Genomic DNA, 25,764 nt, shown 5'->3' on the forward strand with positions numbered 1-25,764 from the left:
ATATATACATATATATATATATATATTCTCATTTCATAATTTTAATGGAAATTATTTTTTCTCTTTAAGTTATCAATAAAATATAATACAAATTACTGTAAAAGCTATTTCTTAAAATAATATCAATATATTAAGAATCAATTTTTTTAATATGTATATTGTAATACAAATGAATTTTATACAAAGCAGTACTAGGTGATATGCGACGCGTGTAATCAATTTAAAAAACGCAAATAACTATTGCAACTCAACTACAAAATGTTTATAAATTTATAAAATGATATCTAGTGTGTAACATTTACACGAAAAAAAAATTTGTAAGATTGATTATAGATTAATATGGAATAAATAACGTTTGTGTGTATGTGTGCTAGTTAACACGAAATTGGACTATTATTATCGCTTTCACTTGTTCATAATGTACTTTATGAATAAGAATCTCTTGGGAAGCTCGTGCCGATGTTCAAAATATAAGTTTATTGTGAAAGCTATTCTACAGCAATGGCGGATGCTGGATCCCAACCTGGATGAAAGAGATCGACAGACAGTGGGAGACAGTGTGACGTCGACTGATCCTGCATATACATTGTTGCCTAGAAAATAGAATAGAATAGATCATAGCGCAATTTTTTTTATTTTCTTTGACTTAAAATCTGTGAATCTTTGTATGTAGTACGTACGAGGAAGAGAATCAACTGTGATTTTGTCCTAATATTACAATTTTGCCCCAGAGTGCTCGGATAATTTATCACTCCATCATCACTTCGTATATTAGACGCTATCAATTGTAGGCAATGTTTCTCCTCAACATTGAACGACTCCAATATCGATGCTGTCGTAAATAACAATAATCAAATTGATAAAATGCTTTTTTTCATGTACAATTTCTTTAATTGATATATTCCATTGATATATTCCTTACTTCTATCGGACGCTTCGGCGGATAAGAACCTCGATAGAACTGTCCCAGACTCGGAGGTTTCGGAAAATAGATGGGGATAACGTCTAAGAAGTAATTTCATCAGCAACATATTGCCGCGATTTCCAGCTAGACTGTTATGAGGTATACAGAGGATCTCGTCGTCTGTTCTTCTCACTAATAATACGGTTCCGTTATACCTATCAAAATTAAAAGATGACAATATATGTATATATATAGAGGTACACGTGCTTTGTTAATTGCATTATATTGCAACAATACGCCATAGAATATACCTATTCAATTGTTCTGCTATATTTAAATTGAAGTAATCTCTGATTATGTTGCGGACTAAACCTTCTAGGGACGGTGACATTGTTTTAATAGCTAACGGAAGTATATCATCGAATGTAGCGTCTAAAACCTGCGGACAATTTTTGTCAATTTATGGAATCGATTTGACAATATTTTACCAGTTGAACCGAATGATATTACCAAGCTGTGGATAGAGGGATAATTCATAGCGGCCCAGGTGGCGGTGTAGCCCCCGATGCTCCAACCGTACAGGATGATCCGCTCCTCGGGAAACTTTAGATGCTCGATCGCAAAGCGCATTATACAGTCGACTGCGTTTTCCTCCTGCTCCGGATATGGCGCACCCTTTGTGGTCATGATTTATTGTTATACGAGATACAAATGTCGGCCCGCGAAGAAAAAGGCTTGCCATTACTCCAACTTTGCATTTACTGTCTGAATGACAATAACTGCAACATCTTATTGTTGCGACAAAAAAGTTTAGATTGATAGAGTAACGGCAATTCTTCCCGTCGGATTGTCATTGTGAAATACACGTGTGAAGCTTGCTTCTTTGCAAGCGCAATACTCACGGTACTGCCGCCGAAACCCGGATGATTCCAGCCCAGCACCGAATAGCCCTTGGTCAGAGGAGTGGAGATCATGCCTGTCTCATAAAAACCACAGTTTCCTTCGCAGATTACGACCAACATATTGCCGTTAGCACTTCTGCAATATGATATGTACATTAGAGAACAGTTCGTGGCGTAATTGAAAATATCGATAAAATTATCGTTTACATTACTTGTTCCGTCGATCAACGAACATCGCATCAATTTGATTTTTATCGGTAGTCATCAACTTATATCTTTCTCCACCCTGCTTTATCAAATCTGCCCTTCCCTTTGCCAGTGTAGAACCTGTAACATTGCCTGTACAATATAACATAAAAAAACACAAGCGAATACGATAATAGTAATATATTTACCGAATGCCCAGCCGACGAAAGACACGCTGCCAGGATAAATCAGTTTACCCGCGAAAGTGTGCGCTACCACATAAGAAAGTAATTTACATGGTATAGCAAATAAAAATTCTTTGCCACTTTGTCGCCTGAGACGCCCACTAGCCTTTGCAATTTTTTCTAGTGTCAATTTATCTGCTGTGTCACTGCAAGAAACACATTATTAGATAACGGTGACATTAATTATAATATATACAAGCTATTTAAAAATCTCTCAATTTTACTTTGAACTTAAAAGACCAATATTTCTTTAATTAAAATGTGCAAGTCCTACTTTCTCTAAGTTTTCAGACGGAATCAAACAAAACGTTGAAGTGTAAATTGATTTTCACCAAGATGTCTGAGGTATAAATGAAAAATTGAGTGCCCGCTACAGAGTTGTGAAAGATCACAACTGAAAAAATTTTTGATACAAACGATATCTCGAATTCATTGAAGAATTTGTCATTATAAAATGAAAGTTAAAGATTCTCAGATATCTTGTATATTAATTTGTTGATAGAAATAAAAGTAACCCACCTTAATTTCGACACATTAAATTCCACAGGCCATGCCCAGAATTCAAAATCGTACTTGTGAAGCTCCTGCTTTGCGCTCGCATTGTAATGCAAGTGGGCCTCATTCAAGGTCTCCACGAACTTCACATACTGTGGATTGTTGACTCTGGAGTAACCGCGTGCGGCCAACGAGGCGACGAGAATCGCACCGGCGCTGGCAGCCCACTTGCTCAGGTACGAAGCGTTATCTGTCAGGGAATAGCCACGATGATACATGGCGATCATGGCGATGACTGGTACGGCGTAGAGGCTTATCGACCATATCGCCGCAAACTGCAACCGAGCAAGAAACAATTTGTGAGCTCGCGCGTCCTTACGAGAGTCGCAATAATACAGAAGGTGTGATCATAATTGGCAAAAAAAAATGTAACGCGGAGATCGCGTTTGCCGGCGTTCAGACGGATCTTTGCTGTCGTGGCGGAGCAGCGCAAAATAAGAGACTTGCGGCGAGCCTTCAGCAGTGTCACAACTTCCGTTCTGTCGCGCGTGGAACACTTACGGAGATCACGATTTGATCGCCCCATCGCTCCAAGCTCCTCGCCTCGTACGATTTCTGCAAATGCACACACAGGGGTGTTTGTTGTAACCTCAACTTTTATGCAAATTCCTGCTGGAAAACGCTGAATAAGTGTGTCGTACTCACGTCAACCAGACCGGCCCACGTTACCTCGTAAATCTTAAAAAGCCGCGGACTAAACGTGCACCTCCACAACGTCCTGATCAACGACATCTCGCCCTCGCGCGCGGATCAGCTGGAGTCACAGTCGTGTATAAATACGATGCTGCGGACGTCGCGATGCGGAACGAGGCCTCGGCCTCGAGGGGTTATCGGCTGCAGTAATGCCAGAGAAAAGACCCGATAACAAAAGTGTAAAGAGAAGGCTAGGATTGCAGAGTACTCTGGAGAGTGCTGGAGCGGAGTCAGCAGAGAGAGAGAGAAACACACCAATGGGACCACTGAAAGTATAATAATACTAGACAGTCTAGACACTCGCTGGGTGCTGGAGTTTCGCGATCCCCAACCGGGAGAGAGTGCATCGCGTTTTAGCAGTCACTCACTGCCGCAGATATCATTTTATCCCTCTTGTTCGCGAATATTGAACGAGGAGAAAATAATATATCTGCAATAGTGATTGCATAAACTCGAATGTTAACTGAACATCCACAGTTTTGGGAAAAAATTCACATCGGGGCAGGGAGCCAGGAAACAGAAGTTGCACATCGCTACCAAGTACTAGCGAGGTGGTAGCACTTGGTTGCTAAAGTGCAACTTGTGATTCTTCATTGTGATTGGTTTATGCCAATTTAGATCCAAAATCTAAAGGCAAGATCTAAAAATTATCGGATTATTTAAAAAGGGAAGGCATGTGCCATTTGCCGCAGAGAACACAGAGAGAGGTATATAATGTCGTATCGGGCCGCTTTTTGCTAACCGAGTGCAGCTTGCAAACTTGTTATTATTAATAATGCTCTTTGCGGAGGAATGCTGCAAATGAAAGAGACTTCAATACTGTTTTTTTACGCATGCTAGGAATAGCTTAAAATATATATTTAATTAACGATGGGAATAAATGTAAGTAATTTTTTTGACGAGCGAGAAGTCTGCATGTATAACCGTACATATAGATCAATAATTTTTGGAGCAACATTAATTATCATTAGATTCTCATTGGCTCAGCGCTTATGCATCTCATCAATTTCATGTACTCCTGTCTATCTTTCTTTAATGTGAGCATCTCAGAACAGTTAGGACATTATATATATAGACGGACCTTTTTGCGATATGAAAATATAACAGATATACACGTTTGAGAAAATGTTACGTTAGCAGTTTAAAATTCGAGAAAGGGCGAGAAAGCGGCATATATATATATTTCTGCATGTACATATAGTTACCGTGAAGCTCGGCAATATCGGCATAGAAATTAGAAAAATTTTTTCGGTGCTGCACACGCAGCGTGACGAAAATTGAACGGCCAACGGTCCGCGTTCTCTGGTAGTTCGTCGTCCGAGTCTGTCCCGAGACGTCAGCACGAGTCACATTTCGAATCTCGAAGCTCGCCCTGTCGCGCGGTGAAGTCGGTGAGTCACGGCGGTCGGGTATACTTACGGCCGGTACGGGGGAGCACGTCGCAATTTGATGCGGCCGGCGCCGCGCCGAAAAAAAAAAATCGCGAACACGCGAGCAGCGAGGAGGAGCACGCCGTGCGTGCGGTCGCCGCGATTATATTATTCCGCCGTACGTTATACAGCTGGCGCCGACGAGGCCCCCCTCGATGCTTCGCGCCGCCGGTCGATCAAGCGACTGCGCCGCGTGATTTTCGGAACGTACGCGAGGTGGAGAGAAGACCTTGCCGATCGGCTGGAAACGCGAGCAACAGCGGCCAACAAGCGGCGGGAGGCGAGGCGAGGCGAGGCGGGAGCAGCCAGCAGTAGAGCGGCCGCTATCACCGTGTAGTTACGCACGTCCGAGGAAACGTTGTTCTCCTCCTCCTCCTCCTCCTCCCACCCCCGCGAGTACGTAGCGCACACCTCACGCCGTGACAACCCTTCGAGTCTCCCCCGAGTCGTGAGAGTTTTTTTTTTTCTACAGCATGTCAGACTGGGACACCGCGCCTATCACTCTCCGTAAACGCGCTCCGAAGTCGTCCACGTTGAAAACCGAAAAGGTAATAACCCTCTCTCCCCCCCCCCCTCAACCTCCCCGCCGTCCACACACCGCGCGTACACTGATACATACGTGGTGGTCCGACCGCGTAATTTGCGCCGCACGATTGTGTAACCGACGTTTGTGTTTGTTTACAGGCGGTGAACGACGCGCGGCGACAGGGCTACACCGTGGAGACCCAGGCGAAATGTGAGTATTGTGAGTAGCACCGATTTCCTGGCGGATTCCCCTCCGGGAGATTATTTTTACGCTTTTTTCCCCGCCCCTCTCTCTCCTCCTCCCCCCTTTCGGGGGGGGAGGTGGAATCGCTTCTCGTCGCGCGATATAAACAAAGTCCGGTGCTCGCCGCCTCGAGCGCACTGATTCTGCGTACTCTTTGCATCACAATAACAACAACCGAATTTTATATGTATACCATGGCCTCGCGTAATATCCAGGCTGCACATTGTGAAAAATGATGTGATTGTCATGCCTCCTTCTTTACCTGAGCGACCGATACGATGACGCGACACCAGCGGTAAAAAAAGTTGCAGTAAAAAAAAGTGCATGTAATCCATTATTATTATTGTATCATATTGAGTCGCAGATAAAGAGCTCGAGGTGGTTTGCGGACAGGCTTTGCTGCGTTAAGAATAAGCATATGGGGGTTTTTTGTTGTTCCACCTGGTGATAGATTTGCGCCTACAACCTCTCCACGAGATTCTCTCCGAGAGATTGTATGACGTCTTGTATATCTTGAATCTGTTATTTAGCTTTTAATCTTCTATCCCAGGATTTTTATTTTTCCTGTTTCTTTTTTCTCGATTTAAAAAAAAATTTTATAAATATGACAACATGAAGTTTATAAATACGACACTCTAAGATAAAACATATGGAAGTTTTGATATGTTATTCTACCGGTTGGTAGATTTGCATCTTCAATCTCTCCTCGAGGTTATATGACATATGTACACAGGTTCTGTTTCAATAAATATCCGGAATAGTGCAAGTGGTGTCTACATTGAGATTTTCTTAAGGTTTAAGAAATTGATTAATCACAGTCGAATGTGAGGAGGTAATCGATTGTGATTGATCAATTTGTTAAAAGTTTTAAAATCTTATTGTAGACACCACTTTAAATATTTTAACAGATTTTAAGGGATGATTCCTTAGTGTTGGTCCACAATAAGGCTTTTAAGCCTTACACCGTAAGATATTGACCAATTACAATCAATTATTTTCCTCATGTTTGACTATGATTGGTCTATTTCTTACTACTTAGGGCTTAAAATCCTTATTGTGGATCGACACATTAATTTAAGATAAAAACTTCATGTTATCATATGTCTAAAATGGCTTACAATTATAGTTTTAAAAATACAGGATGTCTAAGTTAACGGAAAAAGAACCATTTGGTATATATGGTATTTTATCAATATTATATAAATAATAAAGACGATATAGATTTTTCATTGAACAAGATTTTAAATGACTTAATTTCCACAGACTTAAAATAGCAATTTTGAAAAATGTTCTATAGTGTTTTACCACAGATATATGCTTTTCTTATAATTTTTTCCCTTGGAATATTTTCTCAAAAAATACAATACTTCAGAAATAGAAAAAAATATTTCTGACCAGGGGGCGGTGGTGCAAACAGACAGCATGTAACCACAAAGAACACAGCCAAATTGGATCGTGAAACGGAGGAATTGAAGCACGATCAAATTCCACTTGAACTTGGCAAACTTATCCAGCAAGGACGACAGAACAAAGGAATGTCGCAAAAAGACCTGGCCACGGTAAAGTATTTGTGTCTCGTAACTGTATAATTAAAATATTTTATTAATCATAATTATACTTAATAATTGTAGATTTATTAATAGTTTCTTTTTCTTTCTCTTTAATTTACAATGATTTCAGTTTACATTTTAAAATTAAATTAAATTTAAATATTTTTATGATTCTTAATGATTTAAGTTTTCTATTTTAATTTTTGATTAATTTTATGTATTATTTATTTATATCGAATTACGTATCATTAGCAAGAGAATAAAAGTACGAATAATTTCGCTAACAATTTTTCAATGTGCCTCTTACAGAAAGTAAACGAGAAGGCGCAAGTTATCAATGACTACGAGGCGGGACGTGGAATACCGAATCAGATGGTGATTGGCAAGATCGAGCGAGTACTAGGAATGAAATTGCGCGGTAAAGATCGTGGCAAACCGTTAGCGGCCCCCGGGACGAAGAAGTGAATCTCGGGGGGAATCAATGTCTATCTTTCGATCTTTATATAATGTTCCCAAGAAAGAACTGTGAGAAAGACGGTAGAACGGAACGCGACAAAAAAAAAGAAAAAACAAATCACTACCCTGCTTTCCTTTTCCTGGTCATATAGATACTGTGAACTAAAAAAAAAAAAACTGGGTTATAACTATTTGTCTTTATGTACGAAATAAGAGATATTTTAGGATATCACGAATACGTACGGAGTAACTTACGGTTACATACGATATGTAGTAACGCAGCATAAAGTTTTTTAAAAAAACAAGGCTTATTGAGTTACCTTTGTGCGTAATCGTTTGTTATAGATTTTTAAGTGTACATTACTAATGCTAATCATGAAATAAAAGAAAGCGAAACTGTGTTTGAGTGACAAAATAAAATTCTTAATTTATGATGGACCATCAGATATTTGTTCTCATTAAGAATCGGGAAGATTTATTAAGAATCTACGAGGTATAGATATTTACACATACAAACACATACACATATATTAAGTAGAAAATATAGTGTATAAATATTTAAAAAAAAAAAACAAAAAACGCCTATTTAAGTACCGCTTACGTGTATATTTTAAACTTTCGTGTATATTTTTTGTACATTATTTAATCTATGCAATTTCAATTTATGCATTTAAAATCTATTAAAATGATTATTCCGTAATGTATTGTCTACTTCGAAGAATGTTTGAATGAGAAAGAAACTTAATAACAAAATGCTGGTGTACTCAAATAACTTTATTTGCGTGTAGATATAAACGTTTCCATTCCCTATTTAATCCTTCCTCAGAGCAAAACTAGAGTCTCTTATTCCATCCTTTGTAATAATTTTGATAGTTATTCCATCACCTGTGTATATATCTCTTTCAGCCGCGGAAGTGAAAACGTCTTTCAAAATCGATATAGCCTTTTCTTGGGTCAAGGGTACAGGAGTGACGCCTTCTTGATTCTTATAGCCAATCTAGAGAATGGAGTAGTTACAAATTGTAGTATCAATTATTGCGATTCCTCGTTCCTAAATATTTTAATTTTACATTTATATGTAAAATAAGTAAAATATATTACCTGATTGTCAAGGAGTGGTTGCAAAAGTGCGCCGGCTGAACCACCGGCCCTATATGTAGTTTTCTCACAGTGTCCAATTGGATCGTAACTATATATACAGCCCTTCCCATTCTCGTCCAGTCCAGCGAGTATATTGCTGACGTAATAAGGAAAGAATCTCTTGTGATACAGCATTATCGACAGCATTTGTGCCGCCGCTGGAGTAGACATTTGCTTTTGATGTTCATGCTTATACATCTGGAAGAAGTTCGTATATTTGAAATAAACAACTGTCGATATGTCCGACAATTTTAATATGTACCATATGAATTACACTTTTCTCCCGAAGTATATTTCAATTCTAATTGATTCCAAGCGCAAAGTGTCTGTACCTGCATGCGAGCGGACAGGAGACGAGTTAGAGTCAAGGTGTCGCACCAGCATCCGGAGCATCCCAAGATAGTGCTGTCCGACAGGGAAAATAGTTTGTCCTGGTCCCGAGTGTAGATCGAGAAACCGGTGCTGAGACGCGTGTCCGCGGCTATGACGCAGAAATCGTCCCCGGCGAGGGCCACCACACTCCTGAGGATGAAACAGTGTCCTCGTACAATTGCGTAAGTGTTAAGTGCTCCACGCAAATATATGTGGGAGCGTAAAACTACACGAAGAATCGTAAGATAAAAATCAAGAACAATCGTGGAAATGTGTGTTTGCAGTGCTTACAATTGTGACGCTTAAAATATAGTAGACGTTTGTAGGTTATCTCCACTTACCCCCCGTTGTCGGAGTACGGACTGAAGCTCACTTTTTTCGCTCCCTGCACCTCGTAATCGGGTAAACGTCCTTTCCCACTTTCTGTCAACAGATCCATCATTGCGCGCTCGGCTCGTCGATGTGCTCTCGAATGTATAATTGCTTCTCAAACTCCGAATGACACTACAATTTCTCGCGACGGTGAACTGGCACTGCGCGCAGCCAGCGGCAGGCAGCAAAACAAATCGCGGATTCATTCGAGTTCATAAAGGTGTCATTTCATGACGCTTTGTATACAAGAGAGTTTATAATTACAATTCTCGGAAATTGATGAAAAACACAAGAGTGAGCGGTGGCTAATGAAATTGTAATCAATCTTCTCGTAAATTCGCTTACTTTTGTAATTTTTGCATCTATTTCCAAATTGTAAAATAGACTCCCAGATCGCTAATTGAATAAGCTTATATACATATACATGATAATATCCTTTTTTTCATACATTTTCACTGTCTAGCGTTTTGATCATATAATTTATTTACGACGCTGAAAAATGAGAGCGTCGAACATTGGCATGAAAAGGCACCTTAAATTCATTCGTCATCGCTCATAGGTGTGCACTTTTTGCATACTGAGAATCTTCTTTCTCTTTCTCTCTTCAATGTCTGAATATATATTTATCTCGTTTTAAGTGCAAAAATTTTGGAGGATACAAAAACGAAAAATCTCGCACGTTGAACGAAGTAATTTGATGTGATATACAAATTCTCAAAAAGCCTACAAATACAGAAATGCGTGTAAATTGAAGAAAAATAAATTATTTTTTAAACTGCGGTACTCGACATTATATATAATAATGCACTTATTAAAACGACTGATATGTAACGATAAAAATATATTGTTTCGTTACTTTATATATAATTGAATTCTATACACTCTTTAATTGTCTACATACAAGAGGAAAAATAGTTTGTTTTTTTGCAAAAGAAATTCATTTTCGTTTGCATATTAATATACATACATTTATACGGACTCATTAAATTCAAATCAACGCTATATAAAAATCGAAAATTGAACAGCTGGCTCTGGTTGCATGACTCAGCGAGATATGCGTTCGGGTTCCTGATGGTCACGCCCTGCATTTTTTCTTATATCCAATATAGATTCCTGTAAAAGAAAGCGCATTTGACTAAGTAGTTGGGAAATCCTCCTAGGCGCGACTCTGACGTGTGACGCGACAGTCGACACGTTCGCAGGACCTGCTCCTGGGGTCTCCGCGCTTCCTGCACGTCCCGCCTGTCCTCCGCGCCGGTCCAGCGCGCGTTCCGCGCGATCCGTTCCGCACTCGCCGGGTGCAGAAGGCGGCTGTTGGCGCGGCGGCACGAGGAACGGACCTTACGACGGCCAAGATCGTTGAACTCGGAATGACCGACGTGCTCAGGCAACGTTTTAACACCCGTGTGTCGTCGATATGCGGATATTGCCGTTTTCGGCAGGTGAATCGTCGCGGGCGAGCGCGATAAACGCGGCGTGAATATCGCGCAAAAAATACATATCGCACGTCGCGAACAAACGGCCTCTCTCGCAGGGCCGTGCGTCGAGCGGGGGAGGGGAAACGGCAGGTTTCCCGGCCAATTCGTTGTCGATTCGGATCAGTGAAATATAAATCGCTGGTTTCTGGGAGAGTTGTATCGATCCGCGAACGAGATCGAAACATTCGAAACAACCCGTAAACAGAAATGATACCCTCAAAATGAGATTATATAGTGAGAGAAGTCACATCGCCGCGAACAACGCGAAATAACTTTTATTTTCCTTGACATGCGCGTTAATTTCGATTTGTGCGCTATAATTAAATGCGTTCTAGCCTTCGGACAGAATCATCTTTTTTGTCGGCAATTTAATTAAAGAATTAGCCTGTCGAAAGTGCATTCGACGTGCATTTGAAATCCATCGTGTAGAACAATTAAACTCTGATTAGCTTAATCGGTTAAATTCGACCGGCGGAATTTTTGAGAGAAACTGACTCGTCCCTGAACTTTCTCTCCATACGAGCAATAAAAAATCAACGATTCCGTAACCCTACCGAGCTTTTACTTGATAAACTATTTATTAAGTTAATCGAGTGTTGATCGAAAAAAAATGCAAAATTTGTAACTTATAATTTAGCTTATAATTTCAATGTTTTTTTTTTATATAAACGACGACAAAAAATATAAACAACAAAAAGTCAACAATTCTATCGAGGTTAAGCGAATAATTCGGCCGTACCGATCGTTATTATAGTCACCGATAAATGACGTCGTTTATAGTCGATCAGAGTTTAGTCGGGGCCCCGCGGGGTCCCGGCGGCGCGACGGTGGCCGAGCCTGCGCGGGCCGGGTTGCTGATTCGACCAGCGTCGTCGGGCGACGGGCGGAAGTGACGCGCGTCGCTTCGTTACGTTTACATTTGTTCCCGACGTCGCGTTGTGCGGAGCCATTACCCTCGTCCGCGCTAAAGCATCGTGCCATATTCCCACTCGCGCCCTGAAATTGACCGCGTTCTCGTAGTTTTAAGTGAAATATTATGAGAGTGAAGACCGAAATGGACGACGACGAAAAGGGGTGAGTAGAGCCCGGGTGCCCGGTGTCGCGGACGGCATCGCGGCCCCCCTCGCCGTCCTTCACGCTCCCGCATTCGGCGGGGCCATCATCGTTCCCGTTACCGCCGCCGCTGCCGCCGCCGCCGCCGCCGCCGCCGCTCGCGATTTGCGCGTCCCGCGATCGCGCGAGAATGATTTTTTTTCTTCCTCGACGCCTTCCTGCGTCTCGCCGACGTTACGCCTTCACATTCTCAGCTCTCGTCCCGTGACGACGTGGAACGTCATCGCTGTTGACGCGAGGATATCCCCCGATACGCTGGTGGTTTTCTCTTGACTCTCTTTTCTCCTTTTTGGCAACGACGACGACGGCGGCGGCGGCGGCGACGACAACGAGAATGATGACGATGAGATACGTGACTCCTTGCTTCACCGCGAGGCTCGGCGGGTCGACCGGCACACGTTCGGCGCCGTCTGGCTTCGAGCCTCAGGATCTGCGAAAATTCGGGGTATTCTCTCTCCCCCCGCGTCTTCCCCGCGGCGGCAGCGGCGGCCTCCGTTCGCCGCCCGCGCATTCTTTTATGGCAGCTCACGAGAGTGCGGTGCGCGAAAGCGTTTCGCGTCCTTAGACAACTGCTGGTTTCTCTCTCTATTTTTACGCTCCAATTCTCGACCGGAGCCGCACGGATGGCGGGCTCCGGTCTGGAGGATCTCCCCCCTTCCCCGACGCCACCACGCGCCACGGTCGAAAGTGCGCGGAGTAACGAGAGCACTCGTTGCGCGAATACGAACGGAATACAGTCGGAATGGCGTATTTGAGTTTTCGAAACGGCTGGCGGTGGGGAATGGCGTTTGGATATCAATTGATTGCGATGTTTCGTGAGCATCGCCGGCGCCGGCGGCTGCCGGGCGTATTTACACTTTGTATGACTCAGCACGTTTTATCTTTTTAGAACTACTAGTTCATCCTTTTTCGAAATTCGGATGCTCGAAAGAGCTGAAATATTCCCATCAAAGTGTCTCTCTTAAATTAGGTTACTTTAGAAAGTAATGTGTAAAATTATTGCGTTTATTTATAAATATTTATACTACAAATATACGAAGGTGTTACTTTCTTTTCCTGAAAAGAAAGTTACGATTGAAGATTGGTATATTTTGAGAGAATTTTGCAGTATGATGGACTTGAAGTACATTTACTTTTATGATAAATAAATCTCTGTGTAGAATATCTAATTAATCTTGCTTATTATGCTATGCGATATTAATTAAAACTGTCTGAATGATTTGATATGCTAGGAAAAATATAAATTTTAGCACACATATCACATGTTAAGATCGTTTTTGTAAACTATTTTGGAACAATTTTGTGTGTGACCTCTTTTTATGCAAAAATATTTTCTTTCAAATATTGCTAATACAAAGGACAAAACGTACTGATGTGACTCATGCTTTAAGAATATCAGTAGTATTTTTTCCGTAAAGATAAGCGTTCAAGACCCATCAACAGCGACGTTATTCATCTATTATGCAAATTATATATCGCGAATAAATTCGTATATTAACGATATTAAAGAGACTATTCCGTTTTATTTCCAGAAAATTGTTCGTTGGTGGATTATCATGGGAGACAACCCAAGAAAATCTCCAACGTTACTTCGGCCGTTATGGCGAGGTCATCGATTGCGTTGTTATGAAAAACAGCGAATCCGGGCGCAGTCGTGGATTTGGATTTGTAACATTTAGCGATCCCGCTAATGTTTCTTTGGTCCTTCAGAACGGACCTCACCAACTTGATGGACGTACAGTATGTATTGCAGAATCTTATTTGGAAAGCTTGTAGAACATTATATTTTTTGACATATATTATATATATACATATATATATAATATATGTATTAATTTATGGTTTCCGAAATACAATTTTATACTAGAATAATTGTACTCTCTCACTTAAATCTTTTAAACTTTTCATCAAATTTTTATAAATCATAACGTATAGATGAGAATTATCTGACTATAAGTCGATGCCACATTTTATCTTAATATTTAATGATATTTTAATTTTATAAAATGAAGGATTGAAATATAATATAATGATCTTAAATGTATAAGAGAGAAATTACGTGATCTTGTTGACGTTTCGCAGATTGATCCGAAACCATGTAATCCACGCACTCTTCAAAAGCCAAAGCGCAGCGGTGGCTTCCCGAAAGTCTTTCTTGGTGGCTTGCCAAGTAATGTGACGGAGACTGACTTAAGATCCTATTTTACTCGCTTTGGTAAAGTCATGGAAGTAGTCATAATGTATGATCAGGAGAAGAAGAAATCGAGGGGTGAGTGTGAATTGACTTTTATAACAAGATATATTGGTTGACGCATTACGTTCGATGGTTTTTACGGCATTTTTATAAGATATTTTTATTAGTATTATATTTGTATTTTTTTCCATTTCTTTTTCCTTTCTTGTTAAAAAAAATTATGTGTTTTATATGTTTTGCTAATTTTTAAATAACAATTTTAATGTTATATATATTATAAATGTGAAGAATGATCGTGGAAACTGTTGAATAATGCATCAAAACAATAGAATTATATTTTTATTATTATGATCAGAATTACAGTCAGAATTCTTGAAAACTTTTTTATTATGTATTTATTATATATTTTATTTTTTTGTTAGTATAAATATGGAATAAATGAAAAGATGAGATACTTGATATTAAAAATAATTTTATAAAAACTAATGTTTTTGTTCAAAAATTCTGGCGACTATCCATTATTGATGTATATACGATGAAACTTGATATAAGATCAGTAAGATTTACAAATTTTTATATTCTTAATCTAGCGCAGTTTATATTAATTGTTATAAGGTTTTAAACAGTTATTATTAAATTTATTCAATATTGCGCAATTACTATCTATGTTCTGATTTCCTCTTGTAATAATACATCTTGCCTTTTTCGTTATTACGTTACACGTATTGCGGTATTACATTAAAATTAAATACAATTGTTTATAAATATTGCGTTTTTGGCTAAGTTTTATTAAGTATAAGGCTGTGTCAAATTATACTATTGTAAATCATACATAGCTTAAGTTTGCTATGTAATTAGGGAAAAATCTTACAAGTTCCATTTTTTATTAGATATTATCTATATTAGACGAATAATTCTTATCGGATAACTCATTTATATAATTTTTTATCCATACTTATGTATTTTCTGTTCATAATTATAATATCTTACTTATATTAAACTTGTATAAAAATTACTTTGTAAAACAGATATTAACGTTATGTTTAAAAAATTGTTAGTCATAATAATACTGGACTAAGTAACGATTAAATATTTAGAAACTATTGGCTAAGCATTATTGCTATGCTTACAAATAAGGTTGTGACGAGTACGTAGCTAATTCAATTAGGTACAAGTACTACTTATTTATTTTGAATATTTTTTGAATATAAAGCTATTGGTGGCTGTAATCAAGAAGCTGATACTTATAGGTTTTGTATATATTTTCTTACAACAGAGCGAAATATCATAATTGTATTAAAATGCTTCTTAAAGTCAGCCATCATTAATATTGTAAAAAAAGCGAGGTAATTTTTTAATCTTATATAACCATGTGATAACACAAAAGTATTTATTGTTTAGTAATGTTTATCCTATCTGTATCATAATATTCGTAATACATTGTAATCTTTCTCACATATTATATTATATGTAGAATTTACAGACTACACATATAAATACAGATAGCTGTGTACTATAAATCTAATGAAAATTTTAAGTTTGAATCTTATTTTAAAAATTGTTATCATTATTTGCGGTTATTTATTAAACTTTAAGATGATAAAATTCTATTCAATTTAAACGCGTAATTTATTATCTATTAATTTAGATTATACATAGAGAGAATGATAATCAATTATGTAATAATATTGACATTAATCGGTATAGATAAGAGATAAATAATTACTTATGATAAATAAATATTTATTAATTTTTAATTTTATAAATTTAATTTTGTAAAAAAATAAGCGCAGATAATTTTTAAACTAGATTGTAAACATAATAAAAAATACATTATTAAAATACATTAATTTTTATGTTTGGCACAATAATTTTTCTTACTTTTTATAATATTTAAAATGTTTATATTCTTAAAAATATGTTTAATAAAAGTCACAACAGCCTAAATGAGACATTGCGATAAATTTATTGCAACATAAAGGGAGATGTGCTCAGCCAATAGACATGTGGCACTATAATCTCTCGTCCTGAGTCCCTACTGCTTGTCTTTTAGCATGAAATTTTTTTTTAAGAAATTTGTGTATTAATATATTAAATAAATTAGTAGCGCGCGTTCTAATGGAACTATTAATCTTGATTAGTTAAATTTTGCTATATTATATCTAAATTATGAATTATTATAAATTTACATTGCGCAATATAAAAAGCGAATATTTTATTAATTTAGTAATATAAATAACAAAATCTCTATTGTCTAATACCTTATACCATTATAAGATTAGATGTTGTAAGTTGTTTTTTATTTAAATGCACATTTGATGCATTGTATTGTAAAAAAAAACTGCTTTCTCTCGCATTATTATGGCGAGCATTTTTTGACTATACTCTCTCACGTTTGGACGACAGGGTTTGGCTTTCTCAGCTTTGAGGATGAAGAAGCAGTGGACCGCTGCGTTGCAGAACATTTTGTCAACTTGAATGGAAAGCAGGTATACATCAATATACCATGTAACTAAACTGTGTGACCTTATGTAAAAGATGGAAAATAAGTATATGTGTTAACATTGTTTCCTTTGAGGCTATTAATATTATATAAGAATCTAAGTCTCAAAGTATTTATTAATACGAACATTAGTATGTATACAAACTCTTATACGTAGAATTGAGAGGGATAGAACTGAATTAATTTTATAATTTGAATAGTATTAAGTATGTGAATATTTTTAAATATTTATATATAAGTATTACACTAAAATGTGTTAGTTTACAATATAAGTCTAATTAATGACTTATAAGTCTATTTATATTTAACTCTGTTTTATAATTAGAGTTACATATTATTTTTATATAAGGTAGTACGAGCGTTAATACGAAGTATAAAATTAATTAACGATAGTCAACTTGTTAGTCTAAAATATTTTTTAAAGATAATTTTAGATGGTAATAATATGTAAATTTCTATTATTTTTTCCAAAAATTATTTTGATAATTGATACAAATTTGAAGCTTCATTATTTTTTGTTAGAAAAAAAGGCAATTTAATATACATTTGTGTGATGTCTGTTCATTTCAGGTTGAGATTAAGAGAGCTGAACCGCGGGACTCGTCAAGCAAAATGAACGATAGTCATCAGGGTCAGTGGGGTCCACCTCAACAGGGTGGTCCACCGATGGGAATGGCCGGAAATATGGGGCCTATGGGTGGACCGAACGGTCAGATGGGTGGACCTATGATGGGAGGACCCATGGGTCCGCCTGGTAATATGATGCAACAATATCAAGGTTGGGGTACCAGTCCTCAAACCGGTGGATATGCGGGATACAGCACCCAGTATAACGCCCAGGGGTGGGGCGCACCACCAGGACCACCACAGCAGCAGCAAATCCCGCCACCGCCGCCGCATCAGTGGGGTAGTAGCTATAATGTTCAACCTGCTGCAGCTACCCAAGGTTATGGAAGTTATGGTGAGTTCGGATGTAATTCCGAAAAGTTACACATAAATATATATCCCTCCCTCCTCTATCAGCAAATATTGAAGTCTTGATTCAATCGATTATAGTATGAGACAGTTATAATATAATTCAACGTATTTCGCCCGATATTAAGTAGCAACTTATTGACCGAAGTATGCAAATTTGAGAAAAATTTGACATATGTAAAAAAGTGGTACTTTCAGTCTCTTACTTATTATATCATTTGTATGAAATATTAACAGCTGATTTTCAACTAGCACAATTCGAGTTTTTTTTAAAGAAAATTCATTATTGAGCAGTATAGAAATTGATAATAATCTTTAATGGATTACTGTATTGTAATCGTATTATTTGCACAGGGTACATGATAGTGAACGACGTTGATATGAATTATATACTTAATGAAAACGAAAATTTATAAAAACATTGTTGACATGACGTGCAGTTAGATCGTCATGCGTTGAAAAGTAATTAGAACAATTTTTCTAAAGTTATTAAAATCTCAAATATCAACTTCGTTTATACTATACTTGAGGTAGCGATAAAATTTTACTTCAATAAATATAACTTTGATCCTGTTCCTATCCTCTTCCATCCTGCTTAGAGAGGTTAGAAGAAGAAAAGAAAGAGAAAAAGATAAGAACATGAGAAATCTATAAATCACAATATAATACGATCTACTTTTACGATGCCCCCTGGAGGTTTTTGAAAGAATTTAGAAAAAATGTAACAGGTTTTGAAATGCAAAGAAAGTTAAAATAGAAAGTAATTATGTCAGCCCAGACTTATGTGTTTATTTATTATTATGTAAGAAGCATATCGTATAACTTCAACATAACTTGAAACGAGACAGAAAGTTATTTTTATAAATAACATTTTTACAAATAATTTATTTTTCTTAGTTTCTAATTTCTTTTAGATCTAATATAAATATTACAAAAGTCTGTGATATGTGTATACATATATACACACATATATATATATATATATATATATATAAAAGATTAATATATAAACAGTTTATATAATAAATCGTGTGTAAAATGTATATACACATACATGTATATAAATTTATATGTATATTTATATTTATATATACATATCTATGTTATTGATAACTATTATATAATAAAATACGCAAATGTAATTATGATAACTTTTGATTATGATGACTTTTTCTAGATATTTCAAGTGTAATAAAACACTTTAACACTTGGTTTGGATTGACATAATAGACATAATAGATATATCTCAAATACATACGTATTCAAAATATCGGATTTTGTAATCTTATTTGTAGAATTTATGCTTGATTCTCTTAAAGTTTAATTCTTCTCATGTCTTTTATTACTTAATATTTACTTAAAGCTCCTGCCTACTCATTGCAGCCATTAGCCCGTTTGTTTGTAGCTGAACTAATGTACACTCGTACTGCAAATAGAATAGGATCTGTTCTTTATCGCTACACTGGACTGCACTAAAACTTTCTATCTTGCTTTTATCAAACTTCAAATATATATCTTTATTTCATTTTATTTCATTTCAAATACAAACGAGTGCATACTCGTTCAGCTAGAAGAAATATATATTTAAAGTTTGACAGCAGCGAGATGGAAAGTTTTCGTGTAGTCTAGTACAACGATAAAGAACATATTGGATTGTGATGTCGAAAGCAAGAAAATACATACCGAAAAAATTATTGCAAATTACATTGAAATGTAAATATTTTTCAATAAAATAATATTTCTATTTGAATACATTCATAAAATATATCGAAACCTCTTCTTTTATATTGTAATAAAATAAAATTATTTTATTTCGATAGTTGTCGCTTTTGGTTTATAATTTTTTGATTAGGTACAATTCAATTCCAAATATTTAGTTATTTATTGATTATTGAAACATGAGGAGTGTCTTCGATATATTTTACAAATCTACTCTATTAATTGCAAATGTTTTATTTAAAAATATTTGTATTTTATTACATCTTGCAAAAAGATACAATATTTTCTTTATGCATTTTCTCGTTTCTGACATCACAGTCCAAGATGACCGCAGTGAGTAGAGAAGCTTTAAATCTAAATCTTTACACAGGTTCTTTTTTTATACTAAAAGAATGTACTTACTCCACTTATCTATAACACTAAATTATCTTAAAGCACCAATTGCTATATTAAAAATAGTATATTATCTCTAATATGCTTAGAGATAGCGAGTACTAACATTGTATGATAACATGTCATATGCTTACATTTCACATTAACAAGTGTCACATTCATGTATTATGAAATAGAGAAGCTACCTATACTGTTGTAATTTATACTACGATGTTGTATACACACGTTTAATAATATTTTTGCAAGACCAACTTTTGCATAGGATAATTCTGGCAAATACGTTCTATGAATCGTTGAAACACTAATATGAAAATCTATAGTGAAATCAGAATTATTTTTTTTTTTTATTATAACACACATAGACTCTCTTTTTCTCTCTTTCTCTCTCTTTTTATATAATAAATAATAAGGCAGATTAAAATTAAGAAATAGAAATATTAATAAAATAATCTCGATTAGGGTTTCATATAAAGTTAATACAATAAATTTGATTCGTTAATACTCAAAAGAACGTTTTTTTCCTTTCAAAATGTAGGAAAAACGCCCCATTATAATTTGTTCATTAAAGAAATATATCTTTTTGTGAAAAACTAGAATGAAAATAAAATTTATTCAGTTGTATAATAAAATATAATTTATGTTGAAATTAAACTTTATTTTACTTTTTTAATAATACATAAATTATTAATACATTTCAAAATTTAAACAAAACTAAAACTTTTATGAAAAAATTTAATTCTAATATTTTTACTAAAAATATTTTATCTATTTTTAAATTAAATAAAGCAATTTTCACTACATAACTCAAATCTTCAATATATAACATGTTAAATGAAACCTGTAAATGTTGGCGATATGGTCATAATATTGTTGTTTTTTTTTGAATTTTTATTAATAAATAACATTTTAAAATTATTTTTTAACTTTTTATTAGGCGTGCTAAAATGGATATGTTCGGGCATATAGATATTTGCTTGTTTCTCTAGTTTACAAGACAAGAAATATATTCTCTACTGGGGCGTATTTGCCTGAATTATTTTATAATTATGTCATTGCCTGTCTAATTGCTTTCTTTTTATTCTTTTCTTCTTTTTCTTCTTTCACGCTATTCATTCAGAGAACCAAGCATGAATATTTGAGTTGCCGAAAAGACATTCTTAAATAATGCTGAAGAAGTAGAGAGATATTTATATTCGTAATAAATTAGAGAAAAGCAATAGTAATATAAATTAAACAGAATGATAAGAAAAATAAAGTGAGCTGTGACATGCGGTCGGTGACACGTGTTTTGTGTGGTTGATGATCGCAGGTGGGCCGGCGGCGGCCGCTTCAGGGGGCTACGGGCCCACGGCGGGTACTGGCGGGGCTGCGGGAGGCGGGCCTGGGGGCTCATGGAGCTCCTGGAACATGCCACAGAATGGGCCTCCTCCTGGGACCCAGCCCCCACCCCAGCCCCCTCAGCCCAACTCCTCGCAGCCCAACTCCAACTCGAACCCCTCTGGCCCGCAGGGTGAGTCTTCAAGCTCAAATCAAACAAACTTTCCTCTTTCCACCCTTTGGCATCGCAATTTAGTTCCATTCTGACCTAATTCTGCGCCTAGCTACAGCAATGTAATTTCTTATACCAGCCTGATTTTATATGTCCAGTGATCGGGATTAACTCTTTGAGTACGGAGCATTTAGAAGCTGAAAGTTCTCAGAAGTGGACGAACTTGCTCGGTGCAATAATCATATCTGTGGTTGGAATTGGATTTTACATATTTACTGCATATAGTTTTAAATTATGTTAGAAATATAAAGGAGACATCGCAGAATCCATATATGTATATAAGTCCAAAGTCATGTTGATGACTTTCATCGGAGGCATATATGAGTCTATACGTCAATAATTTTCGTCGAACGCACATATGAATGCATAGGTCCGCACCCAGGAATTTCGCTAAACGTATTATGAATTCATCGTACTCAAAGTGTTGATACTTTTAATACATAGAATGTTTGTCATTTTTGTTTTGTTTTTGGTATTATATATAGACTTCCTCCAATTCTCTACAACTAATTTTGTTAACTGCGTTATTTTATCTAACAGCACATGTATGCTAACAATTTAACAATAGCAGGACAAATTGAATCTTTATAACATTATATTTACATTTACATAATATTATGTTAACATTTTTTTATGATTGTATGATTTTTGCTTTTAAAAAGAAAATAAAAAATGATTGAAATATATATTAATTATTTTTGTGCAGATTACAAGCATGCATAGTTTTTAATAAAAAGATTGCATTAACACATTACTTGTTTCTAATAATTAATGACGCTAAAGATTTGATATGATTACATACAATATAATAACTATTACGATGGAGATTGAAGGAAGTAGAATAAAATTTTTATTTTGTTATATTTACAACAACCGTAGGGCTCAGAAATTATCTTTTTTTACTTGAGATTTTTCATATTATCGAGGAATTTTATATTTATATACATTTACATGTACGTATGTATGTATGATATGTATGTGTATGTATGTGTATGTGTGCTTGTGTGTACTTTTATATTTTTTATACATGTATGTATGTATGTATGTACTTGCAAAAGTAGAAAACAGCATTGTATAAATAGCTTCTGCTTGAAGTTAAATTGAATGGGAATAGTTGGATATAGCCATATGCTCGTTGCATATTCTTTGGATCGAAAGTAATGCTTGCTGTACGCTTGACGCACTGCCCCTCGCCTAGCTATTCTGTTCCCATCATACTTGCTTTATTATCTCATATTTTATTCGCTATGCGATGTTCTTAGATCACGCCTCAAGCATTAGAAACGGTAATTTCTGAGCTGTTACGTTAAATTACAGTTTTTTTTATATTTAAGTCTCCCGGTTTATCCCAGATACTCCTTTCCTCTGCAAATTTGTTATTACATTTTGTATATAATCTATTTTTTTTCCGGTTAGTACACATAACTTTTTTACGTGTAGATTCTCGAAAAGCATGTACCCTGCCAGTACTTATTTATCGGGTTATTTAACCATTTATAATCGGAAGTTATATACACATACATATTGCATACTATTATACATACCATAACAGAGATTTAGAATAGATTCTTGAAAGATACTTTCCCAAGATCCGAGAGCATGTTATAACGTATAACTTATAAAACAAAAATAATCACTTTACAAATGTCGAATGTTAAAGTAAATTAATGTCCTGTGATATTATTTATAATATAGGATAATAATATTCTATATTCTTTTCTTCTGTTTCCTTTTCTCGCCTGTTTGACTAATGACGATTTGATATATCTATTGACAATGACAAATATTTATTATAAGAAATGTCAATAATGATTAGCTATTTGCATTTATAAGCTATACAAATTTAAAAAGAAGTTATACAATCGACATCAATTTGTCTTTAAGATCTTGAGATCAGTATAATATTTTTAATATCTTTGCTTGTGTGTAATAAATGTATGTCTACCTAGTGCTTTTACTGTTAATTTACACATTTCACGTTTACCTATAACTATAATGTTACAATCAATGTAAATCTTATTTATGAAAATGTGAGTTATTTGTATATGTGAATATTTCTATATTTGTTGTTTAAAGTAATTTTTACAATTCATAAGCGATAATTCTGCATAAATGTATAAATGTATAAAATATGAGACATTTAGACATTTAAGATAGTTAAAATAGTTTGTTTATACATTTATTTTATTATGGTAGATGATCGTTATTTTTGATACTAAATGCATGGTTATATAGCAATTATCTCGAGCGTATATGATTACGTTTTAGAGTTATGCTTTTAAATAAGATTCATATATTTTATAAATTGCTTGAGAACATTTTTGTTTATATAGTTATAGTTTATTATTGCGTGGAATTTAAATTTCTCATATAAAGGTCGATATTGAAAGATAAATTAATCACATGTGTAAGTTAATATACTGTACAAGTGCATACTGATCTCATTATCTTGATAATGTGATAGCTGATTAATGAATTAATTTTATAATACTTTAGATACTAGATGCGAGTTTCATTTATACACGTAGATATTCACAGAATAAAATTTGTTTACAGGAACGTAATTATAGCAATATTTATTTATTTATTTATAGGAATTAATCAATACAATATTTTGTTAATTTTTTATTATTAAATTTTATTAAAAATATATATACTTATTATATGTATTTCTAATTATATATATATTATTTAAATTTAATATATATTTATTATATTAATACATATTTATAGTGCATATAAATATTATATTTTACACACACACCACACATTACATAAATAAATATATTGTAGGTACGAGTAGATATGATTTTTTTAAAAGAAATCTATATAATGAAAGAAATTGATTAAAACTTTTTTAAACAGAAAACTGTTAGTCTTATGCTTTTTTTACAATTTTTTATATACAACAGTATAAAATAATAATTTTTATTGTATTATCTAAAAGATGCCAAAAATCTTTATTATACATTAAAAATAGTTAATTATTTAACTTTATTTCTCAGTATTGAAAGATGTAAGGAATTAATTAATTAAATTACATACAGAAATAAAAAAAACTTTGCATATATTCTTTAATATTATTATTTTATATATAAAATAATAACAGTTGTATATTTCTATATATCGATTTCATTCACTCGTTTGATTTTTGAATATTACAACATTTAGATAAGACATTACAACATTTAGATAGTATGAAGAAAGTAGTATTGTGTAAATTACATCGCAAGTTAGTTTCAATTAATTTTTAAGCACTTGATGTTTAATTTCACTTTCTTTATATATTTTTTTTTACAATCCATTAGAACGTATATTGACATAGTATTATGTGCAAATGTTGCAGGTGACATGTATTCGCGGCAAAATACCGGTTCAGGTGCACCAGGATCTAGCAGCAGTTCAGCCAAGACTCCAGATTACACTGGGTACTCTGCATACAGTAATTATGCTGATACATCTTATCCTCAGCGTTCGTATCAGGGAGGAGAAAATAGTCAAGGTGGGTATGCCGCCAGCGCACCTAAACCCGGCCAGCAAGGCTTCGATTTTAAAGAGTGGCCCACCTCATGACCATTTTAATTGACTCGCGTTGGAGAGATGCGCTGAATGGCTTGGCCTTGCTCGTGGGTTATTTCTTCATATTCAGAATAAACGCAAGCTCTATGTTGGTCGTGAAATATGCGCTACGACATGAGACATTCCTCGTCGATTCACGTTTCTTACTGTGTATTGCATTAGGAGAAAGGCCATTAGAGAAAGATACCTGTCGCTTAAGGAATTCGACACTATGTAACGTATTTTTGTAGAAGCCGCAAATTAGAGTTACGATTAGTTGTACAATAAAAATGCTCGCTCTGAAAAAAAAGTCGCTGAGATACGCGGATAAAATCGACGATGGAAACCGGAATGTCTCTTGTTCATGCCAGCATGTCGTTCGTGAGCGATCGAATTACCGGAATCTTTTCTTCAACAATATCGAAACACATCTTGCAAGAAAGCTTGGAAAACGGAAACGTTAGAGATGTTTGGACTTTTCTTTAGATGTTGATTTTTTTATTGATCGCTCGCGAGAACGGCCCATGATCTTTTCAGATAAAAAAAAATATATAAATTAAACGTTAAATGTTAAGTGAAATGGACAACTCGACAGTGTTATAATACACACCCATGAGGCAAGTGAAGTTTGTATGGCACTGGGATAGACGAAAGGAAGCGCAATATCAAATTGTAAAAATATAAATGAGCTAAAGGGGATTTTAAGGA

At 35.2% G+C, this 25,764-nt stretch overlaps 4 protein-coding genes across 11 annotated transcripts in view; 2 read left to right on the forward strand and 2 right to left on the reverse strand.

Moving 5' to 3' along the window:
- Window positions 1-130: 130 nt before the first annotated feature.
- LOC105453379 (abhydrolase domain-containing protein 16A) lies at window positions 131-4,790 on the reverse strand. Of its 3 annotated transcripts, XM_011695281.1 has the most exons (12): window positions 4,691-4,790; window positions 3,438-3,751; window positions 3,294-3,347; window positions 2,757-3,067; window positions 2,202-2,383; window positions 2,019-2,133; window positions 1,807-1,942; window positions 1,415-1,579; window positions 1,216-1,343; window positions 923-1,119; window positions 681-832; window positions 131-593 (listed from the first exon to the last, which is right to left on the reverse strand). In XM_011695281.1, the coding sequence occupies exons 2-12, from the start codon at window positions 3,522-3,524 to the stop codon at window positions 489-491; spliced, it is 1,632 nt and encodes a 543-aa protein (XP_011693583.1). In that variant the 5' UTR covers window positions 3,525-3,751; window positions 4,691-4,790; the 3' UTR covers window positions 131-488. The 3 variants fall into 3 exon arrangements, with proteins under 3 accessions (XP_011693583.1, XP_011693585.1, XP_011693582.1); XM_011695283.1 differs by lacking the exon at window positions 4,691-4,790 and having other exon boundaries at window positions 3,462-4,026; XM_011695280.1 differs by lacking the exon at window positions 4,691-4,790 and having other exon boundaries at window positions 3,438-4,026.
- Window positions 4,791-5,234: 444 nt separating this feature from the next.
- LOC105453380 (endothelial differentiation-related factor 1 homolog) lies at window positions 5,235-8,439 on the forward strand. 2 transcript variants are annotated; one of them, XM_011695285.1, is made up of 4 exons: window positions 5,235-5,463; window positions 5,600-5,651; window positions 7,083-7,243; window positions 7,544-8,439. In XM_011695285.1, exons 1-4 carry the CDS (start codon window positions 5,389-5,391, stop codon window positions 7,697-7,699), a joined length of 444 nt encoding a protein of 147 aa, XP_011693587.1. In that variant the 5' UTR covers window positions 5,235-5,388; the 3' UTR covers window positions 7,700-8,439. The 2 variants fall into 2 exon arrangements, with proteins under 2 accessions (XP_011693587.1, XP_011693586.1); XM_011695284.1 differs by having other exon boundaries at window positions 5,236-5,463; window positions 5,600-5,660.
- Window positions 8,440-8,445: 6 nt separating this feature from the next.
- LOC105453381 (proteasome subunit beta type-1) lies at window positions 8,446-9,765 on the reverse strand. Its single transcript, XM_011695286.1, has 4 exons — window positions 9,544-9,765; window positions 9,163-9,352; window positions 8,792-9,028; window positions 8,446-8,687 (listed from the first exon to the last, which is right to left on the reverse strand). The coding sequence occupies exons 1-4, from the start codon at window positions 9,642-9,644 to the stop codon at window positions 8,502-8,504; spliced, it is 714 nt and encodes a 237-aa protein (XP_011693588.1). The 5' UTR covers window positions 9,645-9,765; the 3' UTR covers window positions 8,446-8,501.
- A 2,182-nt stretch (window positions 9,766-11,947) lies between these two features.
- The window catches only part of LOC105453382 (heterogeneous nuclear ribonucleoprotein 27C), a 39,558-nt gene continuing 25,741 nt past the window's right edge, over window positions 11,948-25,764 (forward strand). For 3 of the 5 annotated variants that reach the window (XM_011695288.1, XM_011695287.1, XM_011695289.1), the window contains exons 1-6: window positions 11,948-12,126; window positions 13,698-13,905; window positions 14,248-14,434; window positions 16,766-16,848; window positions 17,433-17,823; window positions 24,845-25,000. In XM_011695288.1, the coding sequence (XP_011693590.1) occupies window positions 12,089-12,126; window positions 13,698-13,905; window positions 14,248-14,434; window positions 16,766-16,848; window positions 17,433-17,823; window positions 24,845-25,000 (1,063 nt within the window). In that variant the 5' untranslated portion in view covers window positions 11,948-12,088. The remainder of the gene's footprint in view (window positions 12,127-13,697; window positions 13,906-14,247; window positions 14,435-16,765; window positions 16,849-17,432; window positions 17,824-24,844; window positions 25,001-25,764) is intronic. The other 2 variants (XM_011695290.1, XM_011695291.1) reach the window with 1 other exon arrangement.

Source organism: Wasmannia auropunctata, unplaced genomic scaffold, assembly GCF_000956235.1.
Source record: "Wasmannia auropunctata unplaced genomic scaffold, wasmannia.A_1.0 LD336000.1, whole genome shotgun sequence".
In the NCBI taxonomy this organism is placed as follows: domain Eukaryota; kingdom Metazoa; phylum Arthropoda; class Insecta; order Hymenoptera; family Formicidae; genus Wasmannia; species Wasmannia auropunctata.

Excerpts from the sequence above, each read along its gene's own strand:
- LOC105453379 (XM_011695281.1), bottom strand. The coding sequence starts at position 3,524 with ATGTCGTTGATCAGGACGTTGTGGAGGTGCACGTTTAGTCCGCGGCTT. Across the intron at positions 3,068-3,293 it reads GCGATCAAATCGTGATCTCC|TTTGCGGCGATATGGTCGAT; the intron begins GTAAGTGTTCCA and ends GCTCGGTTGCAG. Across the intron at positions 1,344-1,414 it reads ATCCCTCTATCCACAGCTTG|GTTTTAGACGCTACATTCGA; the intron begins GTAATATCATTC and ends AATTGTCCGCAG.
- LOC105453380 (XM_011695284.1), top strand. The coding sequence starts at position 5,389 with ATGTCAGACTGGGACACCGCGCCTATCACTCTCCGTAAACGCGCTCCG. Across the intron at positions 5,464-5,599 it reads CCACGTTGAAAACCGAAAAG|GCGGTGAACGACGCGCGGCG; the intron begins GTAATAACCCTC and ends GTTTGTTTACAG. Across the intron at positions 5,661-7,082 it reads CCAGGCGAAATGTGAGTATT|GGGGCGGTGGTGCAAACAGA; the intron begins GTGAGTAGCACC and ends ATTTCTGACCAG.
- LOC105453381 (XM_011695286.1), bottom strand. The coding sequence starts at position 9,644 with ATGATGGATCTGTTGACAGAAAGTGGGAAAGGACGTTTACCCGATTAC. Across the intron at positions 9,353-9,543 it reads CCGTACTCCGACAACGGGGG|GAGTGTGGTGGCCCTCGCCG; the intron begins GTAAGTGGAGAT and ends TTTCATCCTCAG. Across the intron at positions 8,688-8,791 it reads AACCACTCCTTGACAATCAG|ATTGGCTATAAGAATCAAGA; the intron begins GTAATATATTTT and ends TCCATTCTCTAG.